At 35.6% G+C, this 23,025-nt stretch overlaps 4 protein-coding genes across 6 annotated transcripts; 2 read left to right on the top strand and 2 right to left on the bottom strand.

Moving 5' to 3' along the window:
* Positions 1-2,098: 2,098 nt before the first annotated feature.
* On the bottom strand, positions 2,099-5,358 carry MTSSB (mitochondrially targeted single-stranded DNA binding protein). Of its 3 annotated transcripts, none has more exons than XM_086661408.1 (6): positions 4,918-5,358; positions 4,574-4,752; positions 4,276-4,484; positions 3,716-3,816; positions 2,642-2,701; positions 2,099-2,564 (listed from the first exon to the last, which is right to left on the bottom strand). In XM_086661408.1, the coding sequence occupies exons 1-6, from the start codon at positions 4,988-4,990 to the stop codon at positions 2,548-2,550; spliced, it is 639 nt and encodes a 212-aa protein (XP_086517534.1). In that variant the 5' UTR covers positions 4,991-5,358; the 3' UTR covers positions 2,099-2,547. The 3 variants fall into 3 exon arrangements, with proteins under 3 accessions (XP_086517534.1, XP_086517533.1, XP_086517535.1); XM_086661407.1 differs by having other exon boundaries at positions 4,574-4,758; positions 4,918-5,158; XM_086661409.1 differs by having other exon boundaries at positions 4,574-4,749; positions 4,918-5,066.
* Positions 5,359-7,729: 2,371 nt separating this feature from the next.
* On the bottom strand, positions 7,730-8,673 carry LOC147559520 (major allergen Pru ar 1-like). Its single transcript, XM_086661406.1, has 3 exons — positions 8,372-8,673; positions 7,938-8,230; positions 7,730-7,899 (listed from the first exon to the last, which is right to left on the bottom strand). The coding sequence occupies exons 1-2, from the start codon at positions 8,553-8,555 to the stop codon at positions 7,944-7,946; spliced, it is 471 nt and encodes a 156-aa protein (XP_086517532.1). The 5' UTR covers positions 8,556-8,673; the 3' UTR covers positions 7,730-7,899; positions 7,938-7,943.
* A 271-nt stretch (positions 8,674-8,944) lies between these two features.
* On the top strand, positions 8,945-9,957 carry LOC147559519 (major allergen Pru ar 1-like). Its single transcript, XM_086657825.1, has 2 exons — positions 8,945-9,363; positions 9,478-9,957. Exons 1-2 carry the CDS (start codon positions 9,180-9,182, stop codon positions 9,762-9,764), a joined length of 471 nt encoding a protein of 156 aa, XP_086513951.1. The 5' UTR covers positions 8,945-9,179; the 3' UTR covers positions 9,765-9,957.
* Positions 9,958-16,389: 6,432 nt separating this feature from the next.
* Positions 16,390-21,781, top strand: LOC147559518 (uncharacterized). Its single transcript, XM_086659183.1, has 4 exons — positions 16,390-16,650; positions 16,727-17,010; positions 20,715-20,928; positions 21,138-21,781. Exons 1-4 carry the CDS (start codon positions 16,467-16,469, stop codon positions 21,434-21,436), a joined length of 981 nt encoding a protein of 326 aa, XP_086515309.1. The 5' UTR covers positions 16,390-16,466; the 3' UTR covers positions 21,437-21,781.
* Positions 21,782-23,025: the final 1,244 nt, after the last annotated feature.

Raw genomic sequence — 23,025 nt, 5'->3', positions numbered from 1 at the left:
TTAAGGGAAGAGGGTTAAGGACTAATCTCAAAAGATTTTTGCAAAAAGTACTACTTAATATTATAGATAAAAGGTCTTCACTTGGATTGGATGGATAAACTCCTTATGAATGCACCACATTACACCAAACCCAATAACCCATTACAAATGCTTATCTTAATAGACAACCCTAATTTTATTTATGGGTTGACATAGTAGTAAACGTAATCAAACACTTGGTTGGACACTAAAAACAAGGGGTTATTTATTTTTTTTATCCCCAATTTGTTATCAACTATCCATTTTCGCCCCTGTCTCTGTCCTGGTTTTTCTTTTGGCCCCCATTTTTATATGGTTATTATTAGTTGAGTTAATTCCTATATGGCCCCCTACTTTGTGACCAGCTTCCTTTATGGCCCCCTTTTTTTCGTAAATTCAAATATGGCCCCCTATTTTTAGACAAATGGCATTACTACCCCTCTGATTAATGTATTTTCAAAATAAAATAAAAAACAAAACCTAAATTACACCTCACTTCCTTCTCCACCACTCATCTCTCTCCACGTCACCTCTCTCTCCAACTCACCTCTCTCTCTCTCTCTCTCTCCAAGTCACTCCTTCTTCTCCGACCAAGGTCGCCGGCCGGAAAATTTTTCCGGCCGGCGACCTTAAAAAAAAAAAAAAAAAAATTTTTTTTTTACTTCTCTCTCTCTCTCTCTCTCTAGAAACTCCGGCGAAGGGGAAACCCCTTCGCCGGAGACGGTCTGTTCTTGAACAGACCTTGAAGGTCTGTTCAAGAACAGACCTACGTGGTCTGTTCAAGAACAAGACCACGAACAGACCTTCGTGGTCTGTTCAAGAACAGATCTGGTCTGTTCGAGAACAGACCTTCAAGGTCTGTTCAAGAACAGACCGTCTCCGGCGAAGGGGTTTCCCCTTCGCCGGAGTTTCTAGAGAGAGAGAGAGAGAGAAGTAAAAAAAAATATATATTTTTTTTTTTTAAGGTCGCCGGCCGGAAAATTTTTCCGGCCGGCGACCTTGGTCGGAGAAGAAGGAGTGACTTGGAGAGAGAGAGAGAGGTGAGTTAGAGAGAGAGAGGTGAGTTAGAGAGAGAGGTGAGTTGGAGAGAGAGAGAGGTGAGATGGAGAGAGAGAGAGATGATGTGGAGAGATGAGGTGGAATTCAAATTTTTTTTTTCTTTTATGTTGAAAAAATATTAATAAGAAGGGTAATCAGGACATTTACCTCAAAAAAGGGGGCCATATTTGAATTTACGAAAAAAAGGGGGCCATAAAGGAAGCTGGTCACAAAGTAGGGGGCCATATAGGAATTAACTCTTATTAGTTTTACCTATCACTGTTTTGTCATTAACTTCTTTTTGTTATCAACTATACACGCTTTGACTAGTAACCTCTTCTAGCACAACTCTAGTTCGAGTTTGATTTTGTTTAGGATTTTGATGTAGGGTGGCCTCACTTTGGCCATGAAAAGGGATAAAGTTACGTAGTGGTTAGTGAATGATACAACTAGGTTTACTTTTGCTTTGTAAACATAGCAACTCAAATCCTCCATATCTGGTTTCAATAAAGATTCGTTTCCAAGGCTAGGTTGCTCCTGGTCTGGACGGTATGAGACTCTTGAGTATTAGGGTTGACGAAAACCCAAACCTAAGTACACCGTCGTATGAGTTTGGCTCATTGGAGTTGCTGGCCAGAAACCCTAGTTGGGTTTGTTGTCATAGAATCTACTAATATTGGATTCCTGATCAATTTGAGGGAGAAGTGCAGTAAAAAACGTCTCCATTTGTTGTCATAGAATCTCTAAAAGACATTTTGAATTGTCCCATGTTTCCCAAAAGGGCGGGGCTATAGGCACTCCGAAGGGCCCGCCTCTCTCTTACCAGTTACCACCCCCTGGCCCTCGGACTGCCCAGTCCGTGGGGGCGCTAAGAGTGAGGGCGGGCCTGCGACAATTTTCCAGAGCGCCTATAGACCCCCCTTCGCGGAAACTTGATTGGGAATGTAGCACAACAAAAGCAAAGAAGAAAGATGAATACAATCTATAAACTAATATGAATACCAAGAAAAAGCAATCAAAGGGGATTCAAAGAAGAAGATAATTGTGCAGCCAAATCTTTGATTAATAATCCATGTATGAATGAAACAAGAGAAAAGAGATCCTTGCATAGATAGGAATAGGATCGCCTAGGGTATATCCCAATAGTAAGCAGGATTCCTAAATTGAGATAACTTCTAAATACTAGTTTTTAATAGGAAGGTCGGCTACTCTACTGGCGCCTCGGTCCTTTCTTCTGCCTGGCTCTATCACTTTCTTTCGACATTTACATAAACTAAATGTAGGGCAAAAAGATTTCCTACCTAGTATCATTTTTCGTAAAATAAAGGAGGAAAGAGAAATCATGTCATAATTTAGCCTAGTTGAAGAGCCAAACATATTACAAATCAAACCAAGTAAACGAAACCATACTTCTTTCAAAATTTCGATGCTTCAAAGCGAGCTTTCCTCCATGAGAATCGATTCTGTGTCGTTTTGAGTACCCTTGTATGTCTAGAACAAACCATCCCCTGCCAAGACCATATTAAACCATTCAGATAAAAGCCTGACATCACGAAATGAAATCTTGATATATATGTAAGCTTACTTAGATCGTCAAGGGAGATATTTGAGGTATTGCCTCCTGTTTTTATTAGCTGAACTTTCCCTATAGATGGAAGCGAAAAAGCAGGTTATTCAGAATTTGAACTTCAATACCATGTCATTTTAAATCGATCGAAAGAATAAGGTAAAGTTGCAGAATTAACGGAGTCTGATCAAAGAATAAAACAGACACATCATTACTTCACCTAATAATATCCTCAATAGATTTAGAAAAATCAAATCACAAGTCCATCTCCAGCTTAAACTTACAACTTGGACAAGAAGAGGTAATTGAAACTTGTACTTCAAGAGTTTACCATTGAACTAAATAGCTAATATCCACACTAATTGGTGATAAAGTCGAGTTCTTGAGAAAAAAACACAATTAACGGCAAGACACAGACTGATAACTGGGTGATAAATTTGCCAGTTGTATGTGAAAATTTGGCTGAGACCGGTTGCATATATGATGTAGAAATGAACATGATGATGATGATGTGTTTTTGATGTAGACGCTCATGAGAGTATTAGGGATTAGAATTAGTTTCAAACATGTAAATGTTGTAAACTTATTTGGCTATATGGCTATGAACACTCTTCTGCTGGTTGCATTTTTTTTTTATGTTTTGTCGGATTTTTAGTATTTTACGAACCAACAATTTACAGTTTAGTTTTTGAAATATAAACAAGATCTAGGATTTACTATATACATAAATATACGTTGGTAATGCCACATCTCAATTACATAGTTGTTAAAGCAACAACAAGGTTTGATGTTAAATATTTCTATTGGTATCGAGAAAGGGTCTTGTCTGACTTGAGAAGATATTCAAACTCAAATTCATTACTGTGTTAGTAACAACCAATAAGAGCTCTTTTGTTGGTAGAAAACAAATCGAAGTCATGAATTAGCTGATTCTAAGAGCAAAACAAGAGTTCGGATATATATAAACATAGAGGATAGTTTGCTGATAAATGTGGAAATTTATGCTACACAGAGAAGTAAAATGTTGAACCATTACATATGCAAATGTTACCTTGTAAGGATAACGGAAAGAAAGAATAGTAGTTCACTTACCATCACGACGAACACAGATTTCTGGCACATTTTTCACTTGACCATTAATGCTGTCATTGTATACTCTTGTTTCAATATCTCCTTCAACAAAGACTGGGGAGCTGAATAACCAAAAATCCACAAAAAACACATACAAGTATGAGAATATAACATCCCTAACCTCTCCACTCATTGTTACTTGGCTTTGACTTATCCACTAACTTGATATGGTATCAGTTCACGCTCACATCTGATAGGCCCAAAAGTCTCACGTGTCCCACGCCATCCAACAAAGAGGTAACATAATAGGCTAAAAAAAAAGACCACATATGTGGAGGTGAGTGAGAATAGACCCAGACAGACAAAGAGAAATCTCATGATCAACAATATAATATCTGGGCCCTCTCTATTCATTACCATTTGTTTTGAGTTAAATGTCCACAAACTAAATAAAAATGACTTCATGTATTCGTTTACTCCGGTGGAGACATACACGTGAGTATGTGACCAATCAACCAGAGTAAGTGTCACATATTCATTTGAACTCTACAGAGGAAGAAAAAGACTATAAAAAATTATACCCTTTAACTAGTTGCTGAACGGAATATGCTCCAAGTTGTTCATTATGTACTGCAATTCGATGCCATTGAGCCGGTTTTGGCAAGTTATCTGCACCCATAATTCTCTGATCATACATACCACCAGTACCAACTGTAAATATCGTAACAGTTCGTCCATTCCTCAATATTTTCTGAACTGGAGCTTGTCCAATCTTACCACAAATGATTGCCTACATGAAAAACCCAAGTGGATAATTTATAATCATAATCATTGTTAATAAAAAGATAATATTTCTCTTTGAGGAGTAATAACAAATACCTTATGTACACCTCTAAAACCCCAACCTCTTTTTGGATCAACACCTTGTGGTTCTAAATCTTTCCTGTTGGTAATAAAATCATCTTCATCTAAACCACCATTGTGTTCAACTTCATCATTAACATCATCATCAAATGACACTGTTGAATTCCATCTATTTGAACCATTTTGCAGGCCTACTACAACTATTAAATCAAAACCAAATATCACCCATTATTATGTATCTTAATCTTTGTCAAATATGTAATGTTAATGATCAAATTTGAAGTTTATGAACGACCCACACTAAGAAATTAAGTAACAAAAACAAGTTTTGAATTACAGAGGAAGGGGGAGAGAGTTACCCAGAGAAGATGAGGTTTTGGGGAGATGGGAGACCTTGAGATACTTAACAAGTCGGGATGCTAGTGAATTCATTCTTATGTTCTACTTTGGTGGGTTGTAACAAAGAAGAGAGGATGTTCCAATGCTAGTGTTATTTTGTTGCAAATGGAGCAGGGTAGAGCGCCCTTTATAGTTAGCCCTTTTAAAGCTGTTAATATTGTCAAAACCAGCCCATGCTACAATTTATTAGAGTTTGACTCCGAATTAACTCAATAATTGATTGTACATTTTGTACTTAAGTTGAAATAAAATAATTGATGAAAATATGTTTTCACGAAGATACACATTATCTGTGATGTTTTTTTAGATAAGAAGTAGTTTAGAAATTTGGAGAGTTTTAGCAAAAAACCCTTCGTCAGAGCCGTCACGACCTCATTCCGCTCTCAAAGTCTTTGAGTTTCAAGGCGTCATTGGTTCAATTCCCTCATTTATTCAAATTAAAAATAAACTTGCCAAATGGCAAACTCACCTCCTCTCGCAAGCTGGCCCCTCGGTAGTCATCTCAACTATCGCAGCGGCTGTTCCCCGATACCAAATGCAGTGCTTTGCCCTTCCCAAAGGCATTAGTGACAGCATTGAGTCTATTCAAAGGACTTATTGGTGGGGAAAATCCAAAACCTTCCATATTATCAACTGAAATTCGATTTGCAAACCTCGCAATCAGGATGGTCTGGGTCTGCGTCTTCCTCAACTCGATAACCAAGCTTTTCTGCACAAGCTAAACTGGCGCATCGTTAAAAACCCGGAAGCTATATGGGTTCAAGTACTAAAAGGTAAATACTTTCATAACTCTCATAAACCTACGGAGTCCAAGAATCATCATTCTTGGCCCTGGAAATCTATCTCCAAACACTATCATCACATTGACAGCCTTATTTTTTGGAGTATTAATAAAGGCGAGCATATCAATATTTGGACTGACTATTGGATACCTAATCATCCACCACCAATCACGAATGATAGAGGTTGTACGTTCGAGAAGGTATCTCAACTTATTACGAATGGTACGTGGAACTTAAATTTAATAAATATGTGTTTTGATAATGATATTTGCAGTTCTATTCTCAGCATTAATCTTAATCCCAACGAAGAGGATAAAGCCATATGGACATTGACTAAATCAGGTAATTTCTCTCTTAAATCCATGTATAATTTTCTACGTAACAATACTATTTATAATACTCAAAACCAGATGGACTGGTTCTTTATATGGAACATGAACACTATTCCTCGGATTAAACTATTTCTTTGGAAATACTGCACTAATAGCCTACCAGTAAGAGCGAAGATTGGTAAATTCATTGGCAATAATTACTCATGTGTTAATTGTAACGAAGATGAGACACTTGATCATGTTATGCTGCATTGCTCTTTTGCTAAAGCAGTATGGTTCCATTTCAATATTAGAACAGACACTATCTCTACTACTACTCAGTGGATTCAACAATGGAAACCGCTGGAAGAAGAAACAATTAATCTTTATGCTAAAATTCTATGGTTCCTGTGGAAAGCCAGATGTGAAAACTGTTTTACAACGAATAAACAAAATCCTTCACAAATGATAGAGAGGATTATCAATACCACGACTACTCCACTCAGAACTGAGTCTAGTATCATCAAGAAATGTAAGGAAAAAACGAATACCCAAACATGGAGACCTCCATTGACACCATATATTAAGATCAATGTAGATGCTTCATTCGTCAGTTTAAATGAACATGCGGGAATTGGCTATATCATACGAGATGCAGAGGCTAACTACATACTAGCGGTGGTAGATATTGTTCGAGGACAACATGCGGAAGAGTGTGAAAGCTTAGCAATATTATCTAGTCTCAAAGGTGCTATGCAACTTCAAATTCCTTATGTGCACTTAGAAAGTGATAATCAAGCAATAATCTTAGCGCTCAACGGCAAGGGAGTAAATCTTCACTGGCAATCACAAAGAATCATCCAACAGATCAAAGACATCAAGGACAAATTTACAGGAATTATATTCACTCATATATCTCGAAATTGTAACACTTATGCTGATGCATTAGCTAAATGGGGTCGTACCCACGGTCATAAGAAAACTTGGCATGATGTTCTCTCTTTATTTTCGGATTTCTAGTCGGTTTGTAATGGACTCTGGTTTAATAGTAAAACTTTTCATCAAAAAAAAAAAAAAAAAAAAAAAAAATTCTGTGGTGCCTACCAAATTTTCCAACCAATAGGAACATCACCAAAATGTGTATTAATCACAAGGGTAGTGTGACAGTCTCTTTTACAAGTGTAATCGGTGTCTGCCTCAAAATAAATTTGAAGGACAGATCATGAAGAAGAGGGGCGCATTGATCTAAAATGAGGTGCTTTAACAGTCCCTTAATCACAAGGGAAATGATAAAGTTACAAAAGATTTTGACAAAAAAAGGTTCCCAGCTGATGTGGTGGGTGTGGTTTCAAACTTTGACCAAATCTAGGCCGTTGAAAGATGAAAATCACAACCGCCACATCAGCTGGGAACTTTTTTTTTGTCAAAATCTTTTGTGATTCTAGCATCTCTCTAATCACAAACCTCATCCACACCTAGCTAAGAATTCAGAAAACTTTCCTTTTTCGAGAAATAGTAAGATGCAATATCGCTTAAATGCAATACCTCACTATGCACTACTATCTAGATGCTAGTTTAGTTAAGTTACACAACTGAATAAATATTTCGCAAATTATGAGGCCAAACTCATACCAAGTGAAATGAGAATGAAATAGTAGTTTTCGTGAGAAAAATGACAATCACGAGAAAAGTAAACTTTATTCAACATTGATAAATAGCTAAACCACATCATAACATAGATACAGTACAAGAACAAATACAGAGGGCTGGCTTGGTTAAACCCTAAACCAACACCTTTTGTAAATAGAAAGACACACTGATGATATTCATACACCAAATTACATGAATACTCTTTCAACAAAAAAAAAAAAAAAATTACATGAATACTTTTTTTTAAGGGTTCTCAATGAGGTAACCTTCAACAGCTTTGTACTTGCCCAAATATTTCTCTTCCGCGCCTTTAAGTTCTTCTTTGTCTAGCACGGTCTCGCCTTTTGGGTGATAGGTACTTTTAACTTTGTAAGTGCATCCTCCACCGGGAGCTGCCTCAAACTTGACTTCGTGAGACACGTAGTCTATTGTCTCACCGAAAGCTGGGCATTCAATCGAAGTGTAGTTGACAGCCAAATTATCTGCATCTTTTAGGTCCAATCTGTCCTTCACATGTGACACTGGCGATCCTGCATTCGTTTTAAGTTAAGAATTAAACTATATAAGGATTAGAGACGCTTAAAACACATAAAAGTAACATGTATCACGAACTCTTAGTAGCTAATAAGAAATAAAATTCTTATTATATGATTGATAAATATAAGATTTACCATCTGCGAAGTTAACTTGTTGAACACTTCCTGGACCTCCATCTCCAGAAAGAAAGTCGATGTTCTTAACAAAATGGGGCATGATCTTAGGAATCAAATTATGAGCATCAATAAACAACACATGGAAAAACTTATGTGCAGAGACCGGGGAAGTAAACTCTCCATCGAAAACTACAACACCCATGTTAATTTCTTATAAGAAAAGAAAACCTAAAGAAAATAAACTTAGCTAAATAGAAAATTAACAAGATTTAATCTTCTTTTAATGGAAGTTTGGATGAGTTAGTGAGCAAGAGAAGGAGGTGTATTTATAGCTTTAAAATTATAACTAATAGATTTATAAATAACAGGGGGAGGTTTGATATGATTCAAATAGTCCAAATAAAGTCAAATAAATATATATTCTAACCTTAGCTTAAAATGGAGTAGGTAGTCTTTCTAGAAGACTAGAATTATATATTCTGACAATTTTGGATTGGTTCACCTCTTCCTCCAATTTTAAAAGTAAACTTGACTTCTTCTTCCATTAGAATTCTAACATTTATATAAGTTTTCTAATATCTATTCAAAGTTGAATCAAATTAAATATTATTTTGAGCCATCTATTTGGACTGTTTAAAATTTGTATATATTATATGGGATTTTATAATTTGATGATTTGAGTTGTTTTTGGTGTAGTTTATTATCAAGTAACCTCAAAATTTGAAGCTATAAAGAGCTAATCACCTTCTCATCTTCTCAAACTCATCGAAATCTCACCTCTTTCCTCTTCTCTTAAGTTTTTTAAGAATTACAATAATTGAATAACATGGCTTTGAACGTTTTCGGTGATGAGTTCACTTCCCCTCTTGCCCCAGAAAAGTTCTACCATGCCTTGTTCGTCGACGGTCACAACTTTATTCCTAGGATTATGCCTCATATTGTCAAGAGCATCGACTTGGTTTCGGGTGATGGAGGTCCTGGAAGTGTTCAACAAGTTAACTTCGCCGGTGGTAAATCAATTAATGACATACAAAGAATTTAGTTATTAGAAATTATTAATTTGGTTAATTACTGAAAGTTTATTTTTGTTATATGGCTTCATTCTCGAATTAAAATGAATGCAGGATCACCGGTGTCAAATATAAAGAACAGATTGGATTCCATAGACCCAGATAGTTTGGCTATTAAGTATAGTACGATTGAGTGTCCTGCTTTTGGCGAGACGATAGATTATGTCTCTCATGAGGTCAAGTTTGCAGCTGCCCCTGGTGGAGGATCTACCTACGAAGTTAAAAGCACATATTACCCAAAAGGCGAAGCTGTGCTGAACAAAGAAGAACTCAAGGGCGTGCAAGAAAAGTATTTGGGCAAGTACAAAGCTGTCGAAAAGTACCTCATCGAGAATCCCTAAGCGGCTATGGCTATGCTTAAGGAAGAACAATGGACAAGTAATTTTATGTGCAATTTGGCGTGTTAGGTATTTAAATGTGTTTTTTTTTGCTTTTTTATTTTGTATGGGTGGGAGAGATCGTGGAATCCTCCACCATTTGACACCAAAGAGCTTACTAAGTTTATCTCAACGAATTCGAGTATTTCTACTGGTATATGTATTATATTTATGCTGTGTTGTAGTCACTTGTAGAATATGTACTTACTTCTGACCAGTGGCCGATCCAGTGTATTATATTTATGCTGTGTTGTAGAATATGTACTTACCTCTGACCAGTGGCCGATCCAAGATTAACTCCAAAGGGAGGTTGATGAATCAAAAGACATAAAATTTCTCCACAAAGTTTAAATTATCCAAGGTAAAATTCTCCAAGAATAAGCAAAAGAGAATAACACTGCCTAGTACCTATGTATTTTTCAAACAAAGTTATAGCTAAAGTAATTCCAATGTCTCAACAAAAAAAAAAAAAAAAGTAATTTTAATGATAGCAATAAAATGTTTGAGTAAGGGGACATTCAAACCTAGCTCATATCTACTTTTTTTTTTTTTTTGTTGAAAATAGCTCATATCTACTTAGATAAGTACAAAATGAACAGAAAGATTTTTATAGTCAATTTCAATTTCAATTTCAAAATCAGGGTTGAATGGTATAAATATCAAGTACCACCTTAGGTTTAAGATAAGTTAGATTGCTGTTGATCTAGACCTAGTTTACACATTGATAAACAACTATAACGATTATATGTGACTCCAAACAACAACACCGTAACCTCAAAATATTAGGATTGTGTAGTTAGAGAACCAAATCCATATTATATGTTACTAATTGATGTGTATGATATAGTATTTTGCATTTAGAGATAAATATAGGGAAGTACACTGACAAAACCGTTATATAATGATATTATGACATGTATTTATTTTCTGTTAGAAGTCCGAAGGGACATGATGTTTGTGAACTAAAGAGACAACAATCTAAATGTAAGACATACTCCTAAGTGGTTTTAAGTTGTTAACCTAGGAAGCAATGATCAACGAAAACTAAGAATGGTTGGCTTGATATGTAAGTCGATGTAAACACGAGTTTGCTGATGTGATATCAGGTAACCTAGTAGATTGTGAACTTGAGTTCTAATAATGGATTGAACTAAGACTAGTTGACTCGACACGTGAGTTGATGCAAACACAGGTTTGTTGATGTGATATTGGACAACCTAGTGGGTCTTGAGTTCTTTCATGGATTGATGACCGTAATCCATTATCAATTGGTGGTTGACTCGATACGGTGACCGATGCAAACACAACTTGATTAGTATAAATTTATACTATCTTGTGGACCACATACTTCTATTTTGAGAAGTAATTTACCAACTAGAGGTTGACTCTATTCGCGCTCATATGTGATGTACGATGACCGACTCGCGTGATTTATTGAAGAGGATCAAATCGATGCGAACATGGATGTCAAATGAGGATATCTAGTGGGCCACAAAATTGATTATAACCCACAAAAAACGAGAAATCAAATTGCATGAATATCTGCAACCGTGTAACGGGTTAGGTTTTGGATTAAACTGTGTTGATATCATTTGACTAAGTTATGTGTTTCTTCTGTTCAGTTATTTATTTTCTTGTTAAATTGATATATTACAATCTTAAGTAAGTAAAATCTACTAGCTGATTTCTGACCTTACCTTTTATTATTCAGGTGAGAGAGATCGCCACATATTTGATCTTCGCAGTCAAGTAAGAGTTTCCTTCGTTGGCTTTGCTTTTGAGATAAATAATTATTTGGTGTTTCTTTTCATATATACTTAGTATTTTCACTTAGTTTTGTTTATCAACTAATGTAATTAACCACTTCAAAGATTACCATTCATTTTACTCGTCGTTTGTTTGATTTTATTGTTCTTATTGAGCCCCATGATATATTTGTTTGCGATGTCTTTGGCTGCTATACTTGTCGTATTATGATTCCTTAGCAGAATTGTAACAAAAGAAAAACTAGACCAACATTAGCCAGGTTAGTTCAGGGTATGGATGTGGGGTGCCATTTATGCAATTATAACAGACCCTCCCACAAACTCTAAAACTTTCAATGTTTAAATTATATCAAAGAAATGTGGTGTAGCTCAGTTGGTAAGTGATATGAACCACTAGCATCACAAGCTTAATTCTCTCTTTGCGTGAGATCATCTTTTACCAAAATATCAATATAGAATAATATATTTAAAAGATATATAAAAAGTATTATGTAAAGTCTTCATCATCTAACGTTACATGTGGTTGATGTCTTCATGATTCAACGGTCGATATTAATCTCATTTACACCCCGCTCAAGTTAAGATAGTCATTAGACTTGTTTAACTTGTCATATAAATTTTACTTCTTGTAATTTTCAAGTCTTATTCAAACTCTTATTCATGCCTTTAAAAAACTTTTTTGAGCCTTTTTTAAAACAGCAGATGTGAATTTTTATATACCCCCACCAAAAGAAGTGAATAACCAGAACTAGATCAATTTTTTTAGCACAATTTTGCCCTTAATTGTTAAAAAGAGAACAGAGGAAAAATCGAATAAGAAAAAAAGAAGTGAAAACTCGAATTAGAAGCAAAGAAGTGAAAAATCGAATTAGAAGAAAAGAAGTAAAAATCGAATTATAAGAAAATAAGTGAAAAATCAGAAGTAAGGCTAGAGTTAACAATTTTTTAGTCAATGCCTTCTTTCTTTTGCTTATAAAAATGATAAGGAAAGAAAACTTCAGAAAGAAAGCAGTGAGGTCGTCGAAAAGGTCGCGATAAAGATAGAGTGATATGCTTTAATAAGAGAGAGAATAAAGATCCAAGGAAGTTGTAACTTTAGAAAAAGAAGGCAGAACAGTAGTGAGATTTTTTTTTTGATGAGAAACTACAAGGAAAGGAAAAACAGAAAGAAGAAAACTACAATAATCAGGGGAGTGACGGGTAGGTCGTCCATTATCTGGATATCTTATGCCTTCGTGCGCAGTTAGCTATCTTGTCTGCTTTGGAGTTGCCCGTGCGATGTATGTGAGAGTATCAAATATCTTTTAATGTATTTTTTAGTTGTCGAAGTTATTCAGTTAATGGCATCCATTGCCATCGTACTTTCTTATGTTGATTTTGAAGATGTTCAATGATGTTTTTGTTATCATTTTCAATGAGTAGGTAATCCACCTTATCATTGTCGCCCAGACTATGCTGTGTAGTATTGCCTTTGCTTCGCATTCTTCTACATTTCTTCCTTGAGTGGTTGTAGCTATAACGATGATGAATTGACGTTGCAAATTATACATAATGCTTCATATGCCCGCGGTTTCTTCCAGGTTCGTGAATGGTGCGTCTGTATTGATTTTGATATAAAGATCTTTGGGGGGGGGGGGGGCATTCTGCCGTTCTACTGTTTTGCCTTCTTTGGCCGCGAAAGCATAAGTTACACCTGACTTTCCATATAAACCAAAGAATTTTAGTAAGGAGAGTCACCTGAGTAGTTTCCAGCTTTTTCCAAGATGAGACGTAGTCCTTTATTGTGGTTATTTGTTCTGTGAGTACTGCAAAACAAAACCAAACCAGTTTTGCATAAGAACAATGAAGTAGAGCATGTTCTAGAGTTTCTATCTGATTACAATAGTCAGAATTATATTTTTTCCCTACGTACTTCCCTATTTTCGTTTTGACTGGTAGACTACCTGTACAACATTTCCAGAGAATAGTTTTATGCGCGGTATTGTTTTTGGATATTTCATATAAAGTGCCAATTTGTTTCGTTTCTGGTAGAATCTATTTGGTTTTCCCTAAATTGTCTGTACATTGAGCTTATACCTTGACTAAGATTGGTCTTTCAAAAATTTAATTCATGCATCATCTAGAGAGAAGGAAGATAAAGTCGAGAGTGACAGAATTAAGAAAGATAAAAAAAATAAGATAATAAGGAGTAATCAAAGTTTTGATGTTGATAAAACAACTGAAGTGTAAATAGACAAGTTATGGACTGATCGAAGGTATGGTTATACGTATATATGAACTCCAAGAGTCATTATACTGAATATGATATAGATTCATCATGTATAAATACATGAACTAAATAAGTATAACCACCATCATTAAAGACATTTTGGACCCTAAAATTGGTACAGAGAACTTAATGCCATCTTAGGGGCATGAAAGCGTATTCGAATCATTAGTTTATTTTGGGTTTTTTGAGTTTACCTCCCTGTCTCTGAAGGACTAAATTACCTTTAAAATATTAAATTACGTAAATGCCCTCGTTTTGACTAAAAAAAGATATTGATCTGATAAGTACACTTGTCTTCTTCGCTGCGCTCCTTCTCTTATCCTTTTATATTCATCTTCAACTTGAAGATAAAGTCAAACCCCTAGAAATTCTCTCTCTAGAATTATTCATCTTCACACAACCATGGCAGCCAAGACAACCATCGCCATTGCTAGAAAAAGAATCATCTTTACATGGAATTTCAATCCCATCTTTAAGATCAATTCAACCAATCCGATTAACCCAACCAATCCGATAAACCGAACAAAACCATCTCAATTTCTGCATCAAACCCACCTCTTTACGATCTTCAACAGAGTTCTGACGAAATTTAATGACGAAAGGGGGTAAACTAAATTACTAATTAGTGAGGTGGCAATTACCAATTAGTGACAGGGGGTAAACTAAAAAAACCCATTTATTAAGAACAAATTAATAAATGATGAATTCTACTTCTACTGTAAATTGAACTTGTGAACCTCCAAATTTTCAGAGTAGATGCACAACTAGCTGGTGGAGCCGTTGTTACTAGGTCCCCGGGTTCATTAGCCAATTCTTTTTCGACTGTGAGCTCTATCAACTTATTCAACTTATTTATAATTAAAGGAAAATATACCTTTTCTTGTTGAAAATTTAGGTCTGACTTGGACCAACAAAAAAAAATATCCATATTGAAATGTCCATCATGACCAGAATTTTTCTTCATTCTTGAGTCTTCATCTATTAGTATTGATAACAATATTAACTATCCGTTCGAAAAGAGATATGTCATCGTTCGAGTTCTCATGAATTCGTCAAATTTATCACTTCTCATCATAAAAAAAATTCATGAGTTAGTATAAGGCCAAATTTGTCATAAAAGAATCTACCAGTTTTTGGTGTAGTGGTTGGACACCTATTCTGCAACATGCAGGTCTCATGATCGATCCCCTAGAGGTGTCAGTCCATAATCAATTAAAAAGTCCATAATCAATTGAATTTGGGTATGAATAAAATAGAGTTAGATTATTTAGACTTTAGACTGATTTTTTTTTTCTCGAAAATCCTTAAGATGTCTGTTAAGGGCAGACTTATATGGCTTTAAGGACTCAAACACAGTAATATTACGTATTCAATTCATGAATCTTGATGTATCTTTGTATTTTCTCTTTATTATGTATGCCTTTTTCAAATTCATGAATTATAGTACATATGCAATTCATGAATGCCTTGTAACGATGATTCTTGTAATCCGACCACTTCTAACATGATTTTATTTAGATTTAGAATTGGGAAAATAGTTAAAAGAGAGGCAGTTGGCATGATTATGAACAGAACTGTTCAGTTTAGGTGACGAGGGAGTAAATGTGAACTTATAAAAATAGAGGGTTTCTGAGGAATAAAGTTTTAAAATAACGAGAGTGCTACATGTACAAAGTCTTCGACAAAATTCTTGACTTAATGACTCATTTTCACTAAAAGACAAAAGTTAATTAAAATTTTTCAAAGTTTGACTTTGATCGGGACCGTTCATTTAGCATTTTGTCAAGAATTTTGTCAAAGATTCTTTGTACATTTAGCATTTCCCTTAAACTAATCAGAATTGACCAGGACAGGTTCTTCTTTCTTCACCCATCATTTGATTTCCATTTTCAATGAAATATTCATTTAAATAAGACAATTAATTATTATACTAAAATGGTTCTTATGGTTATTACACATGTACAATTTGACGTTTTCTTTTTGTTTAAAATTATATACTTATCAAATAATAAAAGAAAACAAATTTAGACTTATGATACGGGTTGAATGAGTCTATATGCTCTATTACTCCCTACTACTGAATTTACACACAGTCTCTTCGATAACCCGGATATGGGATTATGCCTATCAGTAATGCAACTAAAATTTCAAAACATTTTCTAACATACATTATTGTGACATTTGTAATCCGGCCCTCAAAATACATATGAAAATTTAAATTGTTATTTTGACGATTCAATACTCCAACTAGCAAAATGAAATTATTGGAACAATACATAAATTTTCATCTCGTCTGTAGATAATCGTGGTGGACGAATAAAAATAAGAAAGTTACAATTGCGACTATGTCTTACAAGAATGTAACTTTCAAGATGAGATAACATCTTATAAAATAATATTCACTTGGATAATAATTCCAACCCTAAAATATGAACTAGAAAGAGACACATTTCAACTATGTAGCTACAAAGACTTTTAGCTGGTGAAGCCTCAAAATTTGAAACTATAAATACCCCATCTCACAAACTCATATACACACTCCCATTACTAAGAAGATTGAATCTTGAAATCTTCCTCTTGAATAAACTAACTTTATTTTCTTAAGGTTGTCTCTAGTAAGAAGAAACTAAGATGGCTGCAGTAGTTTTCGAAGAGGAGTTCATTTCCCCGGTTGCCCCACATAAGTTCTTCCATGTTTTGTTTGTCGATGGCCATAACTTGATGCCTACCATCATGCCTCACGTCGTCAAGAGTATCGACCTTGTTTCTGGAGATGGAAGTCCAGGAAGCGTTCAACAAGTTAACTTTGTTGATGGTAACTCGAATGTCAATTGATAAATATTTACTATTTGATACTTCCAATTTTAATTCCAAAATTAAAACAAATGCAGGATCACCAGTGTCTCATGTGAAGAACAGATTGGACTTTAAGGACCCAGATAATTTTGCTATCAACTACACTTCAATTGAATCCCCTGCTTTTGGCGAATCAGTGGACTATGTCTCCCACGAGGTTAAGTTCGAGGCTGCCCCAGGAGGAGGATGCACCTACAAAGGTAAAAACACATATTACCCTAAAGGTGATGCCGTGTTGAACAAAGAAGAGCTTGAGGGTGCGCAACGACAGTATATGAGCAAGTACAAAGCTGTTGAAAGTTACCTCATTGAGAACCCTTAAGCCTATGCTTAAAAAAGAAAAAGAACCGAGCACATAATTTGGTTTGTTCGTGTGTTGTGTTTTTCTGAATAAAAAATTTGGCGTGTTTCCTTTAGTGTTCAAGGTGCATGGAGGAAATGAGAGATGGATATTCCATTTTTCTGTGTGGAGGAATTTACTGAGTTCGTCTTGATCAACTCAGTGTATTTTCTCTTTATATGTGTTGTGTTTAAGTTACATTGTCGTCTCTGTATGTGTGTGTATATATATATATGTGGTGTGGTTGTTACGTTTTTCTCATAAATATAACTCCTTTAAATATCGATTGGTGTTTTGGAAGAAATTGAAGGAGAATAGAATTGAAATGTCAAGGCTCTCATAGACCAAGCAATCTTGGGGTTACTTGGAAATCTATAGATGGGATTTTTGTTTCTTCACACTCAAAGAATGAAAAAAAATGAAATTTCCTCTTTTCCTATTCATTAAGGCTCCCCACAAGGGGGTACACGAGGATGTACTTGTATCATTGTTGTTTTCGGATACGCTAAGATTCAAACTCTGATATCTCAATCTTTTCAAATATATATAGGATGCAAATAAATGGACTAAACTAAAGATGAAATATATTTGGTGAAATCGTTAATTTCTGAGACACCAACTGTTCCCCACTTCCAGGTTAACATCGGACCAAATGGAGGAAAATGATACCCACTTGAGTTCATGGTTAAGCTACTTTATGGGACTCAATTTCTACTCTGGATATGTTATGAAGATCAAAATTTGCAAATAAATTGTCACTTTTGAGGGGTAACACGTAATTTGCAAACAAATGGTCTAATTTGCAAACAAATGATTACTAGAATCACAATGACGTCAACCACACCACTAAAAGTCGAATCCACTATTATTACGAAAAACAGAGCGCAACCAAAGCAACAACAATGGAGACCTCCATCGACACCATTCTTTAAGATGAACGTTGACGCCGCTTTCACTTCACTTTCCGAACCAGCGGGCATAAGTTGTATTATACATGATGAAGAAGCAAACTTTATAATAGCAGCAACAGACACCGTCAGAGGGCAGAACACAGAAGAATGCGAATGTTTAGCAATCCCCTACAGCATCATATGGGCAATCCAATATAGAAAGTGACCATCATAACATTATAAAACACATTGAAGACCAAACTCAGACAATTCAATGACAGTCAAGAAAGATCATCATCGAAATTCTCAATCTAAAGCATCATTTCATAGATATCAATTTCTCATTCGCACCTACACAATGCAACTCAAAAGCAGACGAAGGGGTCACCTCCCTTCGTCGAATCTGTGTGAGAAAGGGAGAATCGTGAGATAGAGAGATTTCGAGTAAGACAGAGAAAACGACCTAGCGAGAGATTCAGTGAGAGATAAAGGGAGAAATTATGAGAGAGAGTGATAGGGAGGGAGAGTCCGAGAGAGAGGGCAATAGTGAGTGAGAGAGGAGAAGATAGGAGAGAGAATTAGTGGCAATGGAGGTTGAATGGTGGTGATGGGAAGTTGTGTTGGTGAAGGTGAATAGAGAAGATGAAAAGGGGACCATGTTTGATCATTTTAATTTTTGGATTAAAAAACATGCCCTAAAAAATGTACAAAAGAAATATAGATTCCCTGGATAATTATTTATTCTCGGAGCTTATTCTTTATGCTCCAAAGCCGCGTCCATGAAAATAATTCACTGAATTGAAAAATATTGTTTGACAACGAGTTCTAATTTCTAATAGTTGTATCAAATCATATAATGCCAGCCCACATTATATTTCCTGTTAATTTATTGGGTTATTTTCCTAGAGGCCCCGTACTTCGTGACCAGCTTCCCGCGAAGCCCCCTACTTTATCAATAATACCGAAGGCTCCCTTTTTCCGTTACTGTTAAGTGTCTGTTACTCTCTCTCCTCCATCTCATCACCTCTCTCTGCCACGTTAACTCTCTCGTCACATCATCATCTTCTCCAATAGGATCGCCGGCCGGTCAAAAATTCTGGCGACCTTCATACTTTAAAAAAAAAAAATTTCTCTCAGTCTCTCTCTAAACACTCCGGCGTCGGAGGTCTGGTTCACCAGATCTTAGGTCTGTTTGTTGAACAACCTTGAAGGTCTGTTCGAGAACAGAGCTCCGGCGAAGGGGTTTCCCTTCGCCAGAGTGTTTAGAGAGAGAGAAAGGAGAGAGATTTTTTTTTGTTTAAAGTATGAAGGTCGCCGGCCGGTTGTCGGAATTTTTGAGCGACCGACAACCTTATCCGAGAAGATGATGATGTGGCGAGAGAGTTGACGTGGCAAAGAGAGGTGATGAGATGGAGGAGAGAGAGTAACAGACACTTAACGGTAACAGAAAAAAGAGGGCCTTCTCGGTATTATTGATAAAGTAAGGAGCTTCGCGGGAAACTGGTCATAAAGTAGGGGGCCTCATAGGGAAATAACCCTAATTCATTCTTCTTTTATTATTTTTATTTTTTTTTGTTGAAATTTATTCTTCTTTAAGTTGACAAAGTCAAAAAATGATGTCTATAGAGAAAATGAAATTTTGTACTGCCAAAATAAATGAACCCTCAAAGGTTACAAAATATGTTTCATTTTTTTTTTTTGTTGAAAAAAATATGTTTCATTTAAAATTGCATTTTTTATCCCTCAATAGTCAAAAATGGCGTTCATAATGTATTTTGTTTTGACATGTATTAAATATATAATCCTAGCTTAATACACCTAACGTTATCCTTTATATAAGGAGCATTCTAGAAGGATTCAATTAAAATAGGGTAAATAATTTTTTTTTTAAAGAAATCCGGCGAAAAAACAACACCTAGTACCTACAACGTGTTGTTTGGCCTTTCTTGTTTTCTCATCCCAGTTCCAAATGGTTTCTTGCCAACAAAATTGAACCAACAATATCAAGGAGTTATTTTGCACATTTTTGAGAGATAAAACTAATAAAAGAGACAAGTCGAGTAGAGCTGAAAACTGAGCCACCTCGAGTAGAGCAAAAGCGAAGTATGATTTCCACAAGGATGAAGAACATGGAGCTAGAATATTTAAAGATTTAGGCAGTCAGTGGTGTGGCTGAGAATTTGGAGGCCCGGTGCGAAAAAAATTAGGGGCCCTTTCTCCGACAAAATTAAAGCGTAAATTTCTATTTCAAATGTAGCGAAAAATCAAAATGGACTAAGTGAAAATGTTGTAGTTTGAGGGGCCCTCAGACAAAGTAAAAATGTTGTAGTTTGAGGCGCCCGATGCGACCGAACCGGTGGCACCCCCTCAAACACGCCCCTGGATTTAGGCCGATAACCTAATATTCAAACGTACATCAACATTTATATGGTTTTCTTTTTTCCGTAAGTAATTCCCAAATTGATCGCATAACTACAATTCGGAAAAAATAGTTGATCGTATAACTAATTCACGTGAGTTTGAAAATTTCAAGGATGTAAACATCAAAATTTGAAAAATAAATGACCAAATTGATAAGTTATTTTAATGATCTTTTTAAACATAATAATGCAATAGGTTTGAATGGAGAACTTAGACTTTGAAATTTTTTGTCATTTTCAATTTTGTTTTTAGTATCAATTATACATATAATTTTGAGCCTCTCTATCTATAAATACCCACACTTTTCATAACTCCAAACTCATCCAAACTTTCATTAAAGCTTTTCCTCTCTTCTAGTTAATTAGTTTTTAAGTTTTTTGTTTCCTAAGATCTTCTTTGAAGAAAATGGGTGTCATGACTGTGAATGAAGAGTTTTCATGCCCTGTCGCCCCACACCGATTGTTCCACGCATTGTTTGTTGATTCTCATAATCTAACTCCCAAGGTTACCCCTAGTGTCAAGAGCATTGACTTTATCTCTGGTGATGGAAGTCCTGGCAGCGTTCTACAAGTTAACTTTGTTGATGGTACGTAAATTAAAAAAAAAAACATGATAAATCGATATATTTTTATTACTTTTCAACAATTTTTACTATTGTGGAGTATATCCTATCTTGTTCTTGACTAAATACTAAGAATCGCGATGAGACAACTTCGTTTTAATTGTTTTACATGATTTATAAGATTTCAATTTTAGTTAAGAAACTAAATCGTGAGTTCGTCATTCAAAATACAGGGCATCCCATGAAATATGTGAAGAACAGGCTGGACTTAGAAGACAAAGCCAACTTATTGTGCAAGTACACAGTAATTGAATGTCCCGCATTTGGGGACAAGGTCGACTTCATCTCCAACGAGGTCAAGATTGAAGCTGGTCCTGACGGTGGAAGCATCGTTAAGTTAAAAGTTGAAACTCATCTAAAGGGAGACACCGTACTGGAAGAAGAAGAAGTCAAAGCTAGGAAAGAAGGAGCTATGGAAATGTTCACATCTGTTATAGCTTACCTCATCGCAAACCCTACTGTTTACGCTTAGTTAGCACTGGTACTCTTGTTAAATTATTTGAATAAAGCTAGACCAACTCTCTTCCATCGTTACTCCTTCGTGACTCACTGGTATCATGTGACGTTTGTTCGCAGTATGATTCTAGAGACTCAAGAAAGAGGTAATCAAGAAGAAAGTCATGGTATAAGGCTACCAATTTTATTTAATTAGTGTGAATGTTGTTTGTACTTTTTTGTGTGATTTGTAATGCTTGATTTTGTTGAGTGTACTCTTCATTATGAGATTTGATGTGAATTTGGCCAAGTGATCAATTAGTAAGATGGGATGTGAATAAACAGATGAAGTTTGAAGATAAATGAATTTAATTTTGCTAAATAAGTGAGTGTTACCTTAATTAAGACTTTAAGAGGCCAAAATAGCAGTCCAGTTTACTTGGCTGCTTCAAAAAGGTCAAGTGGGGTAAGTATCTTTAGTCTTCCCAACTTTTTTTTGGTATTGTCACCTCAGTGACAGATCTAAGACTTTCATCCATTTTTTTTTGGGTTATTTATCTTTGTGACAGTTTCCGGCCTAGCCCCGACTTTATCAAAAATACCAAGATGATCTCCTTTTCAGATTCTGTTATAACACCGTTAACTAGTCATCATCTCTCTCTCTTCCATCTCATCTCCTCTCTCTGCCACCCCATCATCTTCACCGACGAAGGTTGTCGGCCGGCCAATTTTCTGACCGACGACATTCAAACATTAAAATTTTTTTTTTTATCTCTTCTCTCTCTCTCTAATTTTTTTTAAGAAGTCCTAGATCTGGTCTGTTCTTGAAGAACAAACCATGAACGTTCTTCTTGTGAAGAACATACCTTGGTCTGTTCGTGAGGAACATACCAGATCTAGGTCTTTTTTTTTAAAAAAATTTAGAGAAAGAGAGGAGATGAGATGGAGAAGAGAGAGATGATGACTAGTTAACGGTGTTATAACGGAATCTGAAAAATGAGGTCATCTGGCTATTTTTGATAAAGTAGGGGGTAGGAAGGAAAACGGACACAAAGTGGGGGCTATTAGAGAAATAACCCTTTTTTTTAATGAGATTCAGACTTTCATTCATAGTAGACTAAATTAAAGCTAAAATTTTCATATTGAAATATTGCCAACTAAAATATCTCTTGAAAAGGTCATGTTCCTCTCTAAAGTAGAAATCACATTTATTTCTTTGTTACTTTTTCTTCCTTGTGTTTTGGGTTGAATCTTTTTTTTTTTTTTGAAACATTTGATTAATATTAATGGGATCTAAAATCGAACAAGGCCACTAAGGGCATAACAAAGAGAACAAAAGTAGCCAAAGCTACGAAGAAGAAAACAGAAGAAAAAAACAAGAAAGGACATGGGGCCCGATCGGACCTATCCCTGATAATCCTTAGGAGGATATCTAAAACCCCTGGCTAACCTCCCTCATCCAAGTGAGGGGGTAGCTCGCCGGATTTACTTACCATCCCAGAGTAACAAAATCCGATACCCCCTTACACCCAAAATAACACCCGGCCTGACTGTTAAGAAACTGGACACCAAAACAAGAAGAAAAACAGACACTGACTAACGCCCTACCCCCTGACCCTGACTACC

The sequence above is a fragment of the Eschscholzia californica genome, unplaced genomic scaffold (assembly GCF_041429995.1).
Source record: "Eschscholzia californica isolate CP2 unplaced genomic scaffold, dmEscCali1.0.p SCAF_2, whole genome shotgun sequence".
NCBI lineage: Eukaryota > Viridiplantae > Streptophyta > Magnoliopsida > Ranunculales > Papaveraceae > Eschscholzia > Eschscholzia californica.
The sequence above is the reverse complement of the archived record's forward strand: the minus strand, read 5'-3'. Positions and strand labels throughout refer to the sequence as shown.

Excerpts from the sequence above, each read along its gene's own strand:
- LOC147559519 (XM_086657825.1), top strand. The coding sequence starts at position 9,180 with ATGGCTTTGAACGTTTTCGGTGATGAGTTCACTTCCCCTCTTGCCCCA. Across the intron at positions 9,364-9,477 it reads ACAAGTTAACTTCGCCGGTG|GATCACCGGTGTCAAATATA; the intron begins GTAAATCAATTA and ends AAATGAATGCAG.
- MTSSB (XM_086661407.1), bottom strand. The coding sequence starts at position 4,990 with ATGAATTCACTAGCATCCCGACTTGTTAAGTATCTCAAGGTCTCCCAT. Across the intron at positions 4,759-4,917 it reads CAAAACCTCATCTTCTCTGG|TTGTAGTAGGCCTGCAAAAT; the intron begins GTAACTCTCTCC and ends TTGATTTAATAG. Across the intron at positions 4,485-4,573 it reads GTTTTAGAGGTGTACATAAG|GCAATCATTTGTGGTAAGAT; the intron begins GTATTTGTTATT and ends TTTTTCATGTAG.
- LOC147559520 (XM_086661406.1), bottom strand. The coding sequence starts at position 8,555 with ATGGGTGTTGTAGTTTTCGATGGAGAGTTTACTTCCCCGGTCTCTGCA. Across the intron at positions 8,231-8,371 it reads ACAAGTTAACTTCGCAGATG|GATCGCCAGTGTCACATGTG; the intron begins GTAAATCTTATA and ends AAACGAATGCAG.
- LOC147559518 (XM_086659183.1), top strand. The coding sequence starts at position 16,467 with ATGGCTGCAGTAGTTTTCGAAGAGGAGTTCATTTCCCCGGTTGCCCCA. Across the intron at positions 16,651-16,726 it reads ACAAGTTAACTTTGTTGATG|GATCACCAGTGTCTCATGTG; the intron begins GTAACTCGAATG and ends AAACAAATGCAG. Across the intron at positions 20,929-21,137 it reads ACAAGTTAACTTTGTTGATG|GGCATCCCATGAAATATGTG; the intron begins GTACGTAAATTA and ends TTCAAAATACAG.